This window comes from Ornithodoros turicata, chromosome 1, assembly GCF_037126465.1.
Source record: "Ornithodoros turicata isolate Travis chromosome 1, ASM3712646v1, whole genome shotgun sequence".
Classification (NCBI taxonomy): Eukaryota; Metazoa; Arthropoda; class Arachnida; order Ixodida; family Argasidae; genus Ornithodoros; species Ornithodoros turicata.
The window spans coordinates 25823106-25836833 of NC_088201.1; the positions used below are offsets into that span (position 1 = coordinate 25823106).

General features: G+C 47.2%; 1 protein-coding gene across 2 annotated transcripts in view; it reads right to left on the minus strand.

The window, feature by feature from the left end:
- The window catches only part of LOC135377698 (synaptic vesicle membrane protein VAT-1 homolog-like), a 26372-nt gene extending 19343 nt beyond the window's left edge, over positions 1-7029 (minus strand). For both annotated transcript variants that reach the window (XM_064610299.1, XM_064610298.1), the window contains exon 1: positions 6673-7029. In XM_064610299.1, the coding sequence (XP_064466369.1) occupies positions 6673-6875 (203 nt within the window). In that variant the 5' untranslated portion in view covers positions 6876-7029. The remainder of the gene's footprint in view (positions 1-6672) is intronic.
- Positions 7030-13728: the final 6699 nt, after the last annotated feature.

The window sequence follows — 13728 nt, forward strand, 5'->3', positions numbered from 1 at the left end:
TATCGAAGACACTAAGCCTTTGATATGTTGCATGTTCCTTTGTCTCGGGGATTTTTCTTCCATCAAATATACAGGCACATACGCAAATGAAGCAGGCAGTTGTACTGCTTCTAATGAACGGAGCTTAATTATGGAATTTCAACTATCAATTTTGGAACCCAAACATCATTCGGAGATTGTACAGAGCCATCAAAAATCTCGGATTTAGTCTGCCAGTCACGTGTGTACTTCCCATGTGGTCTTTCGCAGTTTCCAAAGAATGCCCTCAAAATTTAAAATACCACGTGATTGCTGGCCTGGATTGTAGCGCTCTGAAGCGTGCTCGGAAAGAACGAAGTCCGCTCCTTCATTCCACTTGCACGGGGCGGCCGAGCCATGCTAGGAGCGGATTTCGTTCAGAGCACGCCTGAGAGCGCTCAACCCAGGCGCGCCGGCGGTTAGCCCAGTGGAATTTTTTCTTCAATCTTCGAGAGCATTGCAGCTTTAAAGAAAATGAGGGGCTTGCTTCCAACCAACTGAACCATAGGTTTCTAAAGGCGCTATACAACTTGCAACTGACAATCGAACAATAAAATTAACATTTAGAATTCCATAATCACAATTAGAGGCACTACAGAAAATACCCTCACTTGTGCAAAGCTACTGGCGACAATACAGTTTTAGTACATCGTACGCGATCGCCTTTGCGTACGTAAGGGATAGCGTTGATGGTTCTGCGCACGCCCATAACAAAGCTTCGCGCAGTGCACAGGACCACCAACGTTATCCCTTGCGTACGCAAAGGTGATAATAGAGCGTTTTAGTAGATTGCACACGAAGGCGACAGCGTACGTAACGCATAGTGTTGTTGGTTCTGCGCACTGCGCGAAGCTCTTTCTGTTATGGGCGTGCGTAGAACAATCAACGCTATCCCTTACGTACGCAAAGGCCAGAGCGTACGATGCACTAGAACTCTCGTGTACGATGTAGTAAAACTAACATGTTTCCGGTTTCATTCGCGTAGAATTGAATGACAGATCGATATTGAGCTTCCGGCAAGGTTTCCTTGAGAGCGCAGGCGTTCACGATAAAGACAAGGTTAGGCGAAGTTTACATTCCAGGAATAGCAGACGCGAAGCGCACAAATTTGCAAGGTGTTCGTACAGGATGCGTTGCCAACACACATACATCAAGCATGTACGATTCACGCTCTGGCGAAACAAGCTGCGCACAATCGAATGAGCAAGTAAATGGCGGCCAAAGATTCGCTGTGAGGAGCTGAACACAACTGTTCCGACAAGGCACCTACAGCATCAACCAGGTCTGGGCTCGCTACGTCCAACGAGACGTTACATTCATCGGTGGACGTAATGGCGCATTGGATGCAACGGCTCGTTGGCTATAACGGCACGGTATGGACGTACCGACACGTTGGATGTAACCGCACGGTGGACTTTGTGATCTTTTGGATGTAAATGCTCGATGGATAAGCGGCTTCAGGATATGTCGGTCGTGAACTAATATGGCATCGATGTAGTTTTGGAATCAGCCACTCCGTAACACATATTTCGCGGCGTATCCTCGGAATGTTTGTTTGTTTTCATGACGTGATGTGATAAAGAAAAAAAAATGGGGATGTGAGTTTCGACGACGTCGAACTGGCTACCCCAGTACTCTTACACAAACAGAGGAGATGATGAAAAACAGATTTTTGTTTTCGTGAGAGTCCGTCAAATTACGATGTTTTATGATTTGATATGTTCACAAGAAACGGACAGAGTTGCTGTCGTGAGAGAATAAATTAGATCAGGTTCTAAATTACGAGGTTGGTCCACAAGTTGAAATCACCAGATCTCAAAATATTCACGAATAGTATTAGGTAAAAAAGGTAAAACCGCATTAGGTAAAAAAGCTGCTGGTCGTGTGTGTCATTCTGCTTGCCGTAGGCCTCGCAGAGGGCGGGCCGCTCGTCACGACCAACGCAACAGCGCGCGTCCTAGGCAGACTTCCAAGGAAACCGTACCGGCATGTGATCGTCGGGGGAAACCGAGACAAAACCTCCTGACAGCGCGGCCGGACTGGGCATAAGTAAGAAAGCACCAACATATGACTTTACGACAACGAATGGCGCGAAGGCAGCCAACGATAAAAGTGACAACAAAGCAGTGACAAAGAACTTCCTGGAATGCAGACGCAGCATTGAGATTTTTTCTATTTTCAAAGCGCTGTCCGTTGACAATACAAAACACCATCTGCTGTACACCTAACATTTTATTAATATGCGCGTTGCTCCACACATGCGCATTGCTTAGAACTCAGTTGATGTTGACGAAAAAATAGGGAGAAATAGGGAACTCAGTAACATGCCTCATACCCTAACGACCTTCGTTTTGTGGTTGTACCAATATAGAAGCTGCCTATGAACCAATCAATGTCAATCCGTATTACAGGTCACTTTTTATTTAGTTATTTTTTTCCTATTCAAAGAAGTACCCGTGAGGTACCGCGTTGGCATCTAGGTTTGACACAGGCGTCTATATTCAGCGACACCTGCGTTCTTTGCGCTGGCATTGGAACCACTGTCCCACACTTTCCTTACGTCTGTGGATGTAATGGCGCAATGGACGTAACAGCTCGTTGTGTATGGTTTTCCGTTGGATGTAACTGTCGTTTGTATGCAAGAGCAGGGTGGAGGTAACGACTCGTTTTTGGATGCAAGAGCACGATGGACGTAACGGCGCGTTGGACGTAGTGGCACGGAATCCATAAACCACACTGCCTCCCACGAGCTGGCCTCTGACACGACCTGAGCACCCGGTAACGAGATGCTAGAGCTTTAATAAATCGGAAGGTGTTGACAATACTGGTACAAAAAAAAAAAAAAAAGAACGTAAGCCAGTCGCCTTGTTCCTTTGAAGCGAATGACATCACGTTGCTGATCTGATTTGCGAGCTTCCTTTATCGTATCTCGTTTGCGAAGAGTACTTACCATCTACTAAAGCTCCTATAAACCAACCGCTATCTGTTTATATAGGCGGGTGTATATATACACAGACACTAGAGCGGCTCTTTTCGGTTCCAGAGCAACAATTTCCTTATCGTGCGAGTGCCTGGCAATGACCTATTACGTGTCTTGTAACATGATCACTCGCAAGTGCACACGCCCGTTCACTACACATTATCTACGACCTTGTCGATTAATAGCGATATCCAAAGGTTAAAATAAGCTGCCGAACAGGGGGCAGAATACATGAAATAGAAAATATTATATTAGTAGAAGAAAATATAGTAGTAGAAAATATTTTATTCGCGAACAGAGCTTTTCGAAAAATCGCGTCTAGTTCTATAAACTGGCTATGTGGGTTTTTATGACATGCGTTTTTTGCATCACAACGTTGAGACTTGATAACCCTATATCGATGCGCAGTTTGTACGCCCTCCCGTACAGCTGTCGAAACAAATCTTCATAATCTCGTGACCAGGGTGCTCCAATCGCGTCGTAGTTCGCTCGCGAGCCGCACACGAATGTAATCTAAGCCATCCTGGACACCCCTCTTGCACGAACATTCGACGAGTCACGCTGTTTGGACACTATTGTTTCGTGCGCGCACCTCGACCACACAGGATAAACAAGACTGCACGTGATCTATTATCGGTGATCCGTATTGGCACACGATACCGCTGGCTAAAAATAAACCACAGTTTGCCTATATGGTTGCCTATTTCAGCCCCACACCTATACTGACGGCAGAATCAAAATTTGGAAAGGGTGGGGGGGGGGGGGGGGATGCATAAGATAGAGCCCGATATACTGCACTAAACACCGAATGATTTGACTTTACTGGCGCAAGGATAACAGATCTAAACACCGAATGAACAGGTCAATTTCAGGAACAAGAATCTCGACGAAGCGTACACTTCTCGTGTTTTTTTTTTTTTTTTTTTTATTGTTTTTTTCTCCACAATGTAGGGTTCCACATCGCAAGACAGCCCATCGTGAGCGATGCCACAGTCGCCGGACCGTGAATTTTATCCAGTGCTCCAACGTGCGCCGTAATACTGAAAGGTGCCGCCAGGGCTGCTATGGTCTGCGAGACAGCAAGATGCGCCAGTGTCGCTGTGGGGCGCATTCGGTTGAAGATACGCCCCCTCAACGCCATCGAAGTTTTGTAAGCAGCCGGGCCAGCAAATAATGTCCAGACGGTCGCTCAGCCAGATAAAACCAACATGGATAAGCATAAAGTGGAAGGAAATATTTGAAGCCCTCTTGAAGCCGACCACGGCACATGAATAAACAAGCGAGGAAAGATAGAATACAAATACGAGGCCCGTTTCCTCTATCTGCAGAGTACACCTTCACATGACCGAGTGACTTGCCTTCACGCTTGCCGAAATTATTCCGTCAGCCGCCACGTTGAAAATTCCGGTCGGACATCTGGCAGTCTTATGAGTTCGATCCTTTTTCTAGGCCACAGGGAGGAGGACTTAACTACATTATGTCCAGATTATTCCAGATGCACTCAGAGGCGACAATGGCTGCACGTTCGTAGTGCAATGTTCGTAACAGTCTGTAAAACCCAGCCAGAAACGTAGCAAAATATAGATTTCGGGAGGGGTTCTATGTACACGGGGAAGAGGATTTTGCACTAGTTTTCAGTCTCCCAAACGCGCTACCAAAGGTACGATTTCAGGGGGAAGCCGAGGCGGTGACCACTTTTCTGGCCACGCCACTGGTAAGATCAGTGTAAAGATGACCAAGGATGCGATGTATCGTGTGCCCGTTTGCACACTGCTAGACAAGCACTTATGAAAGCATGAATGCCCAAGGGCGGCTATGCCTAAGCTGAAAGAGACTAATCCTCAGAATGACAGGTGTTGCAGACATTCATCCTGCGACACTGCATTAGGTGGTGTTTTGGTGTTTTATGGCACACGATACTGCAGTGGGGATAATTCCTGGAATATACACGACACGAAGTCTATCTGGACTTGGGTGTTCTTGAAAGCGGAATGGGCAACCGGATTCTAGAATAATTCAGCTGGACAATGATTTCATTCTGCTTTCAGATGGAGATTGTAATGAGCAAACACGAAATTAGGGAAAGTGACCCAGACACCGTTACCGGTAGGCTATAGACATGGAATATGCAGGGGACCACAAACTACGTAAATGGTCAATCGTGGCTTAATCTCACGGAGTGAGATAATTTTGTTGGGAATGAGTTGCCGTAAATGGAATGCTAGAAGTTAGTGGCTGCACTTTGCAGGGTGCATAGGTGGGGTCCGTTCCGTTGGGGCTACCACATTTACGAAAAAAATAATAAAAATTCAAACGTTATGTCAGCCGCAACAATGTCACAAAATATGGGCATCGACCACATAGTTGAGTTTTCCGGTTTCTTGTAAATCGCTAAAATACACCCAGTGTTAGGGTTACCCCAGTGTCGTTTTGTCTTATCCCTAACACTGGGGGTATTTTAGCGATTTTCGAATGAAGAACCGAAGAGCCCAATTTTTAACCTTATTTTTGATTTAATTTCCTGTCACCGCACTCTCCAGAGTTGAATTAAATTCTGACTGACTATTGGTATGTTTTCTGAGTTGTCTACGTGGTATGGAGTAGCCGGCTTCGACGTTGGTGGTGCCAATTTTCTCAATTTTTTGTCTTTTTCACTCACTCGCCCCGCTCCTCATGTCAGGGCAAAACTGGCTTGACTACAACAGAGCCAAAAGTTAACTTTCGATCGTGCTGGTTTGCCAGAGTCAAACCAAATTCAAAATATGTTTAAAAATGCGCGGTAACACGTGCAGGGGAATTTGTCCCGACCTTTTCATACCATTTGACAAAGCCCTGAAACAGCTTCACGTGAAAGTGTTCACGCTGTGTCACTCCCTCCGAAATACCAAAAGCACAGCTTCGTATGAGAGACTGAAAAAGCTAACGCCCCCTCCTTTATCGGAACTCGCGGAGCGGTTCGATGACAACAGGTAGCATGGGTGACGCAGAGCATGAAATACAGAGCACCCTTTAATATAATCGAAGGAAAGGAAGACAGAAAAGAAAAAAAAAAAAAAAACTGCGGGCGATATGGCGACCCAAACTCCATGATTCATCGCACCTCAGGTTATCTCCCTCAACTCACGCCTTGCAAAATATTTTACCGCGTGAACCAGTGAAATGCAGGAGATGTTACTGAAAATCGCACTACAATGATAAAAATTCGGGGGTAAATTGAGTCCTGCCAATATCGCAAGGAACCTGCCAACCGCCTGGGTAAGGTGGACCAAATTCATTTTTGACAATTGAAAATTACCTTGGCACAAACACGAAGCTTCATGCAAGAATGAGACCAGGTATCCTTAAGGGTTATTTAACACCCCTTTTCAACAGCCGCGTGTCGTCACGCCCTTCACGAAAAGAGAAAAAAGAAAGAAAATGGGAAAGCGCTCCAAGACTTCAGGAGCGAAAATACAAAAGCTAAGCAAGTTGAAACGCCTGAACTTTACTGGTGAGTTTCTTTCACGTCAATAGCAGGTTAGAAAACATTAACTGCTGTTTGACGTGCAGAAAACAGATAACACGGCTTCCAGTCTGGCTGCGTGACTGCTGCACAAACACCAGACTAGACACCGCCCATTGAGGTATTCCGCAGATAGCCTAAAATGCTATCGCTATAAACATGCACATCTTACCAAGCCTTGACCCGAATGAGAACTTCCCCTTCTGCTGCAGCTGGCTCTGGCTTCTTCAGAATCTTGACAGACTTGAGTCCGCCAAACCCAGTGAGGACGATGGCCCGCATTTCCTTTGCGGGAGGAGCGGCCGCTTCTTCGGTCGGAGCAGCCGCGGCAGGCTTGGGCTCTTCGGTCTTGTTTGCTGCTTCCGTCTCAGACATTTCTGACTATGAGCCTAAAGCTAAACTACAACTCTGACTACAACAGCAGAGGCTGCTTCCTAAGCGAACAAAAGAACTGGAGATGTTACTTCAACGTGACTCAACTGGTGGCTCACTGGCGGGGTGGCACAGCTTGACAGCTCAGAAAAAAGAAACGCGCGCGCGCATCACCCGTAGGCCGCGCGGAAGTATACATTAACTGTAATAGTAGTGCCATCTGGGAGGTACTATGTGAAACTTGAGGCGCCATGACGGTTTCTGGCAAATTTAAGTTCTGCTTCAAACAGTATCGAAACTATTATAAACTTTGTGAACCCTCAATATAAACTATAAATTATATTTACATAATTATATATTTATCAATAATCTGGGAAGGTCTGTAGGGGAAACGACAGGAACCATTTTTATATGATTCTTCTCTCGTACTCCTATTTTCCTGTCTGGGCTCATTTGGTGTGGATTGAAACAACATTTGTGTACTATCGACCAGCAGCGTAGCCAGAAAAATATTTCGGGAGGGGATCTACGGGAACTTTACGGGGGGGGGGGATTTCACGCTCGTTTTCGCTCTCCGAAATGCACGTCCAAAGGCACGATTTCGGTGGGGGTTTGAACCCCCCCCCCCCCCATTTCTGGCTACGCCACTGTCCCTTTGTATACCCTAAAATAAAACCGGAACCGCAGTGTGTATGAATTGGAGTGTGTCTAATCGCTTGCAAAATCTAAAGATGATTGTAGCGGCAGAATGGAGGGGGAAGAAAGGTCTTCCTTTTTGACCTAATATCCTATAGTCCCGTTTCGCTCGCAGCTGCGCCCACGGCGTGCTGCGCTGTCCATCATATACGACCATAATGCGACTCTTGTCGCAAGGGACCAATGCTGTTGTCCGTATTACATGATACACCCTGTACACCAAAACTACCCAGTATATTGATGAATTACGTGCCGTGGAGGGTGAATTTCACTTCGTACGAGCCCCCTAAAATTCCCAAATTAAAATGCCAGCAAGGAACATGCACAGGAACCAGTGTCACTCCGTCCACAAAGGCTACTGCTGTGCTTCACTTGGCTCTGTAACATTTTGTGCTCATCAATTTTTGCTTTCAACGTCGATTAAGACACACGCCAACAGCCCCATGTTTGGTTTTCCGAGCGCAGCGCGAGACTTCGGACTCGAAAGACGAAACCCGTAAACGAAACTGACCCCTCTCCAGCGCTATGTTCCCTCTTCCGCTACAACCTAGTCGCGATGAAACATTGCGTTTTACCTCTCGTTAGGTGTGGTTGTCGAGTCACGTTATTCACGTTCTATTGGATTTCATGATGAGGACAGTGCTCCAGTTTCATCGAGAAGGCCATCACCACTACGCACGCGCCCTTTTTCGATAGACAACCAGATCCCCTGCTCTGCTAACGGACTGCGAGCTTCCACGGAATAACGCAGTACCTTCACGTAAACGTCTGCAGCGACTTCGCGTGTGGAAACTCATCGCAACGACGACAAAATTACAAATTCTTAAGGCGGCAGCATTCGAGCACGACGATAAAACCCAAGAATTGTGTCCACTTCCTGAAGACGATGCGCAGTGAACAAGACACTACGTCCTTCGGCAGTCAGCTATACCCCACCACGTTACAACGTTTCTGCTCCTCGGTTTTATCCCTCTGTTTAAACCCACTTGCCGACCACTACAGAGCAGCCCTCAGCAGCAAAAGGCAACACTCAATCAGGCGCGGATTTGGGAGGATGTCCTGACCCCCTCAATTCCTGTCGTTACATAGCGCTTCAATTGACCTTAGGTAGTGTAGCATGCCATACAAGCCAGATAAATCCTGGATCCGCCCCTGCGTTCAACGTAGTAGCTGGGACAGTAAACAATTGTTATAGCAGCCACAGTGTACTACGTTGCCCGTGCACCAGAACGAACCTACGGCTCTTCATTCGTGATAACGGACCTTGCCAGATACATACATGTATAGTTCGACAGGAGCTTGTGAATACTGTGCTCACGAAGTTCGATAACCGTCCCACTACCGGGCTTGGAAGAGAACGTTCCTCAACGCCATTGCTATACTTTGTCAAAATAGCTCGGGGATCTGTCAGCAGAGTACGCGAGAAGGTTGGGGTCCGTGCATGTCAGCGATCCCGCGGAGTCTCCGTTTGGCACAGGAGACACTGGAAGAATGCTATGGCAGTCCAGAGGTCATCGAGAATGCACTTGTAGAAAAAAAATGGAGATTTTTCCGACAATCTCAAAAGGCGGAGATCTATACTCCTGAGCTTGATGCTTGAGTCCCCCAAGTTAGACCTACACCTACCTAGATTTTAGGAAAAATCTTCCCGGGAACAGCAAAGGATACTGCCCCGACGACCGATTTTATAAATAATGGTGCCGTGATGTTACTACACGTAAGGTGCGTTATCAAGGGGCCCTTTTCCAATACATGAAGGACCGGCTCCCATTTGGGTCAAGCTGCTTTCATAGCAGCTTTTTGCCTGAGCCACCTACTAACTCGTTGGTAAAATAAACTATTATTATTATTATTATTATTTGCCTCCCTCCACCGCGAACGCGGACTTGAAGGGAGACCAGAGCACCTAGATACCTTGATTAGCAGCCCACGATTGAACCACAACGTTGCAAGGTTGGCACCAAGCCATCAAGTGCGGGATTTTCATCCAGAGGGGTTGTTGAAATTCCATGGTGGGGTGACACCCGTATCTGCGTCTCTTTTCTTTTTTTGGCGGTGGTGGTAGGAGGGGGCGTTTGTGGCTTATATTTGAGTTTTTTTGGCCTGTTTGGTGGGTATTTTGGGGGTGGGGGGCGTTTTAAGATTTTTTTGGGAGTATAGTAAAGGGTGTGGGAAGGTGCTGGGAAAATCCCCGACCAAGTTAATTCCTCAGGAGCATACTCCAAGGAAGAATAGCTGAGGTTGCCAACCACGGAACTTTTCCACTCGCGAGTGGATTCAGTAGTGAAAGTGCAGTCCGTGTGTGTTCTTCACCGAGTAAAACCTTTTCTACGAGCCACACATTCGAAGACTTCCACCAACTGTCATCAACCAGTTAAGACTTTCTCTCCTACTACATGCCTCTCCTGCCTGTCCCTGTCGTCGTCTTTCCGTCCTTGTCTGGTTGCACTAACTCGTTATGAAGACTCCTACTACGTTCCTGATGAACTTTCTGCAGCGGTTTTCTGATCCGTCCGGAAGGTAGAGAGAACAAGCACGACGAGGGGAGGAACCGTCAAAACAGTCCTGCGACCAGTTTCAGAAATCGCTCTTTTTTCTCTTTTTTGTGTGTCCAAGGAAAATGCAAAGTAGGCATAGTACCCATAGAATACAAGGCAGGGAGAATATTATACATCAGTCAAGTCAATGTAAGTGTGATCAAGCACTGGGACTTGTCCCGTTCTTCAGTTCACAAAACAAGACAAGATCGCCGGGGAGGGAGACAAAGCAGTTGGCAATACAACTCAATCGGGAATCAGCCTCCGCGGGTGGTCTTCCACACTGATGCCAATACATCACAACATGAAACATAATATAACATCTTACAATGAGTTGTAGCCAACGCTACGACATGTACTGCGCATCACAGTAGTAACCGATCGTCCGGCTGTCAAGCCCATGATCACGGGCCCCTACCTCGATCTGACCTCAACATGCGTGCCAAATTGCAAACGACGACACCCCCATACGCAGCAGTCCTCGCTCGTTAGTCGTTACCACAGCGTACAACGCCATGAAGGATATCGATGTTAGGGGAACACTTCCCACCAGAATATCTCAGAAGAGGGAATGCCTCGCATTCATGGTTACACAAAGACAGGAGCCCAGCCTTTCTGGCCTTTCGCGCAGCACCTCTTCTTCTTCTTTGTAGGGGGTAAGAGTTGTCAGCCACAGTCAAGTGGCTTGCTACTCTTTGCTGCACCCTGTACCCTTTACTGCAGCACCTGTTTTTCCCTTTCCCCTCGTAGAACGTAGAACGGTCTCATTGGATCCCTCTCAAATACCACAATAACTGCACGTGAGGTTCACGTTGCCGCGTTGCCGTTGCCACATGAGGTCCTGGTGGCGGCTATGCTGTCTGGGGTTTTTCCTGGGGTTTCCTCAGACGCTGTCAGACATATGTCGGCACAGTTCCCTTAGAAGTCGGCCCACGACGCACATTCCCCCCAGGGCGTCAGTCATGACGTTGCCCACCTCTGTGAGGCCGACAACGGCGAGCTCTTTCACCATCACAACCACCACGACCACCACCACGTTGCTTCGTCTTTTTCACCGTAGTGTTGAGGCCCGTCTGCGAATACTCCCTTATTGCTGCTTTCTAAGTGGACGGACACTTTGTCACGTGCTTTCTCCAACCTTTTCTTTCTCTCATGCCGCACTGTCGTACTCGTAACTCCCCGCGGAACTCCCCCGTGCTCGTAGCGTATATACCGTTGGAACGATGTTGCACCGCAATGACCGGTCCCGTCCAGGATCTGCGATGGCGCACTGCCCGTGACAGACTCAGCCGTCAGCGTGTTTCTCGAACACCCACCTGTATGAGGTGCAACAAAGGAGAAACGGACTACATATGTCTTTCGGGAGTGCCCTATGCCGTCCGCAGAGTATGGTCGATACTTTCTAGCATATACTACTACCTATAGCACTAACGTGTTCCATGCAGCTGGATTGCAGCGGAGCTAGAATAACAGTGCAGAGTGGAAACTCTGCGTGCTTTTTACGGCGATTGCAAAAGTTCGCCATTTGGAAGGCTCGATGCAGAGACACCGTAAGGTCAAGGCACAGGTGAAAGATTTCATTTGTATCGGGGAGTTAGGAATTTTCCCTGCATCCCCCAATGTCTCCCCAAAGATCTCGCGACATCACCCTATAGGGTTTATTTACATGACGTCATCCGTAAGAGACCGCCACTGTCGTTAGCAGGCAGATGTGCTGCCATCGACCACCATATTATAGGTCCCTTCCAAGCCAGGGGCGGATTTAATGGGCGGGGGGGGGGGGGCGAGCCCCCCTCATACGGTTGTGTTTCCTATGTAAAAACTCTACCTCCTGCTGTGCCGCAAAGCACGAAATTTCCTTGAGACCGCCCCCCCTCCCCCACATGACAGACCCTTAAATCTGCCCTTGTTCCAAGCCGTCACCCATATCGCACTCACCGTATATTTGGTGTTTCAAGGTTATTGTTCTGTGCGATTTGTAGCATACCCAAGTAATTTCCATCTTTTCGACGTTTATGGTCATCGAAAAAGCATATGGCAGGGAACGAATGCGGGAACATAACTTTGAGGGACCTACAGTATGGCGGCGAGGTGACGTCAGTGAATAAACCCTATAGAAAATCTGCAAGAAAAACAAAAAATGTCAGAAAAGCGGCAGATATGTCACCCCCCCCCCCCCCCGAATGAAAATCCTGGGAAAATCTCTGTTTGTATCTACGTGGACCTGTCCCAACATAGTGGAAGTGGACAACGCACGTTGTGAGTGAAATTCCAGACTTTTTCGTGATTGCATAGGGGGGGGGGGGGGGTGCAGCTTCACTCGCGGTTTAGTGTATCACACGTTGATTACAACAATTAAGACATGTCTACCATAGTATAAAATAAAAACTAATAACCTGTGGACTCGATGTAGACACTGTTGTAAACTTCTTTTCAGACGAAAAAGAATATTATGTTGGCTACTGACCAGTGGCGTAGCCAGACCTCCAAGGTTGGAGTTTCAAGTTTTACATTTAAAGGTGCCCATAAACAACCTGGAATGGTCTACCTTATGGTGCACACTTAATTATTCAATACATAAGACACTGAATTAGTAAGATGGGTTATAATAGGAATGGTCAAACAATGGATTTGAATGTTATTTACTTAATTGTTCATTTCCCTCGCAAAGAGGGGACCGAACCCCCAACAGTTTTAACAGCACGTGAAAATAAAGTTTACAAGAAATAGAGTTTACAAAAATGCCAATGTCATGTACACGAGAGACGTTGTTGCGGTAAGGAAGGGCACGATACAACCCCCCCCCCCCCCGCTGATCCTGGGTGGATCCACACACGTATCTGTGCATACAGCGATATCAAAGATGAGAATATAAGATATTTGGACGTTTAATAATGCTAATACATATGGGGGTGTCATAACCGGTGAGGCCGCGTCACGAGATTGGAAGTGGTTGCAAAACCTCATATTATCAAAACTATTCAAGAATGCTGCTCAGATAGACGCTCTGAACTGCAAGAACTTGTGCGATCGTCACACTGGACCCCCCCCCCCCCCCGCCCCCACATGTATATCTTTCTCCTCGGATTTGCACGATTTACCTGAGTTGGCCCATGGCAGGTAGGTGGGGGGGGGGGGTCGCAATTCTGCTCACAAGATATATTTCACTGTTCACAACCGAGCCGTCGCTTTTTACCTCGAGGTTTAGCGCGTTGACGAGTCACGTGATGCACGTTCCATCAGAGTTCGTGATGAGGTTAGCGTACGCTCTGTAAAGAAAAGCTATCAACAGTTTCTATGTACTGCTTGCGACATACTGGTCTGAAGTCTTCAATCAGTGGTTCAACGGGCTTCGAACGGGCTTCTTCGAAGGGGCTTTATCAATACTGTGTTCAAAGGAGGGCCGTATATGCCACACGATTCTATTAGTCAGGAGAAATAATCTCGGAGATTTGAGATATAGGATAAACCACGAGCCGTCGATTCCAGACAAGTATGTTGCAAGCAGTACTCCTATCTCTCTCTCTGCCTATTCTTTTACAAGATCTAATAAAGGCTGATACGGCAGAGAGGTCTTCCTTTTTCGCCTAATAATCCAGTCTCGCCCGTTTCGCTTAACACCA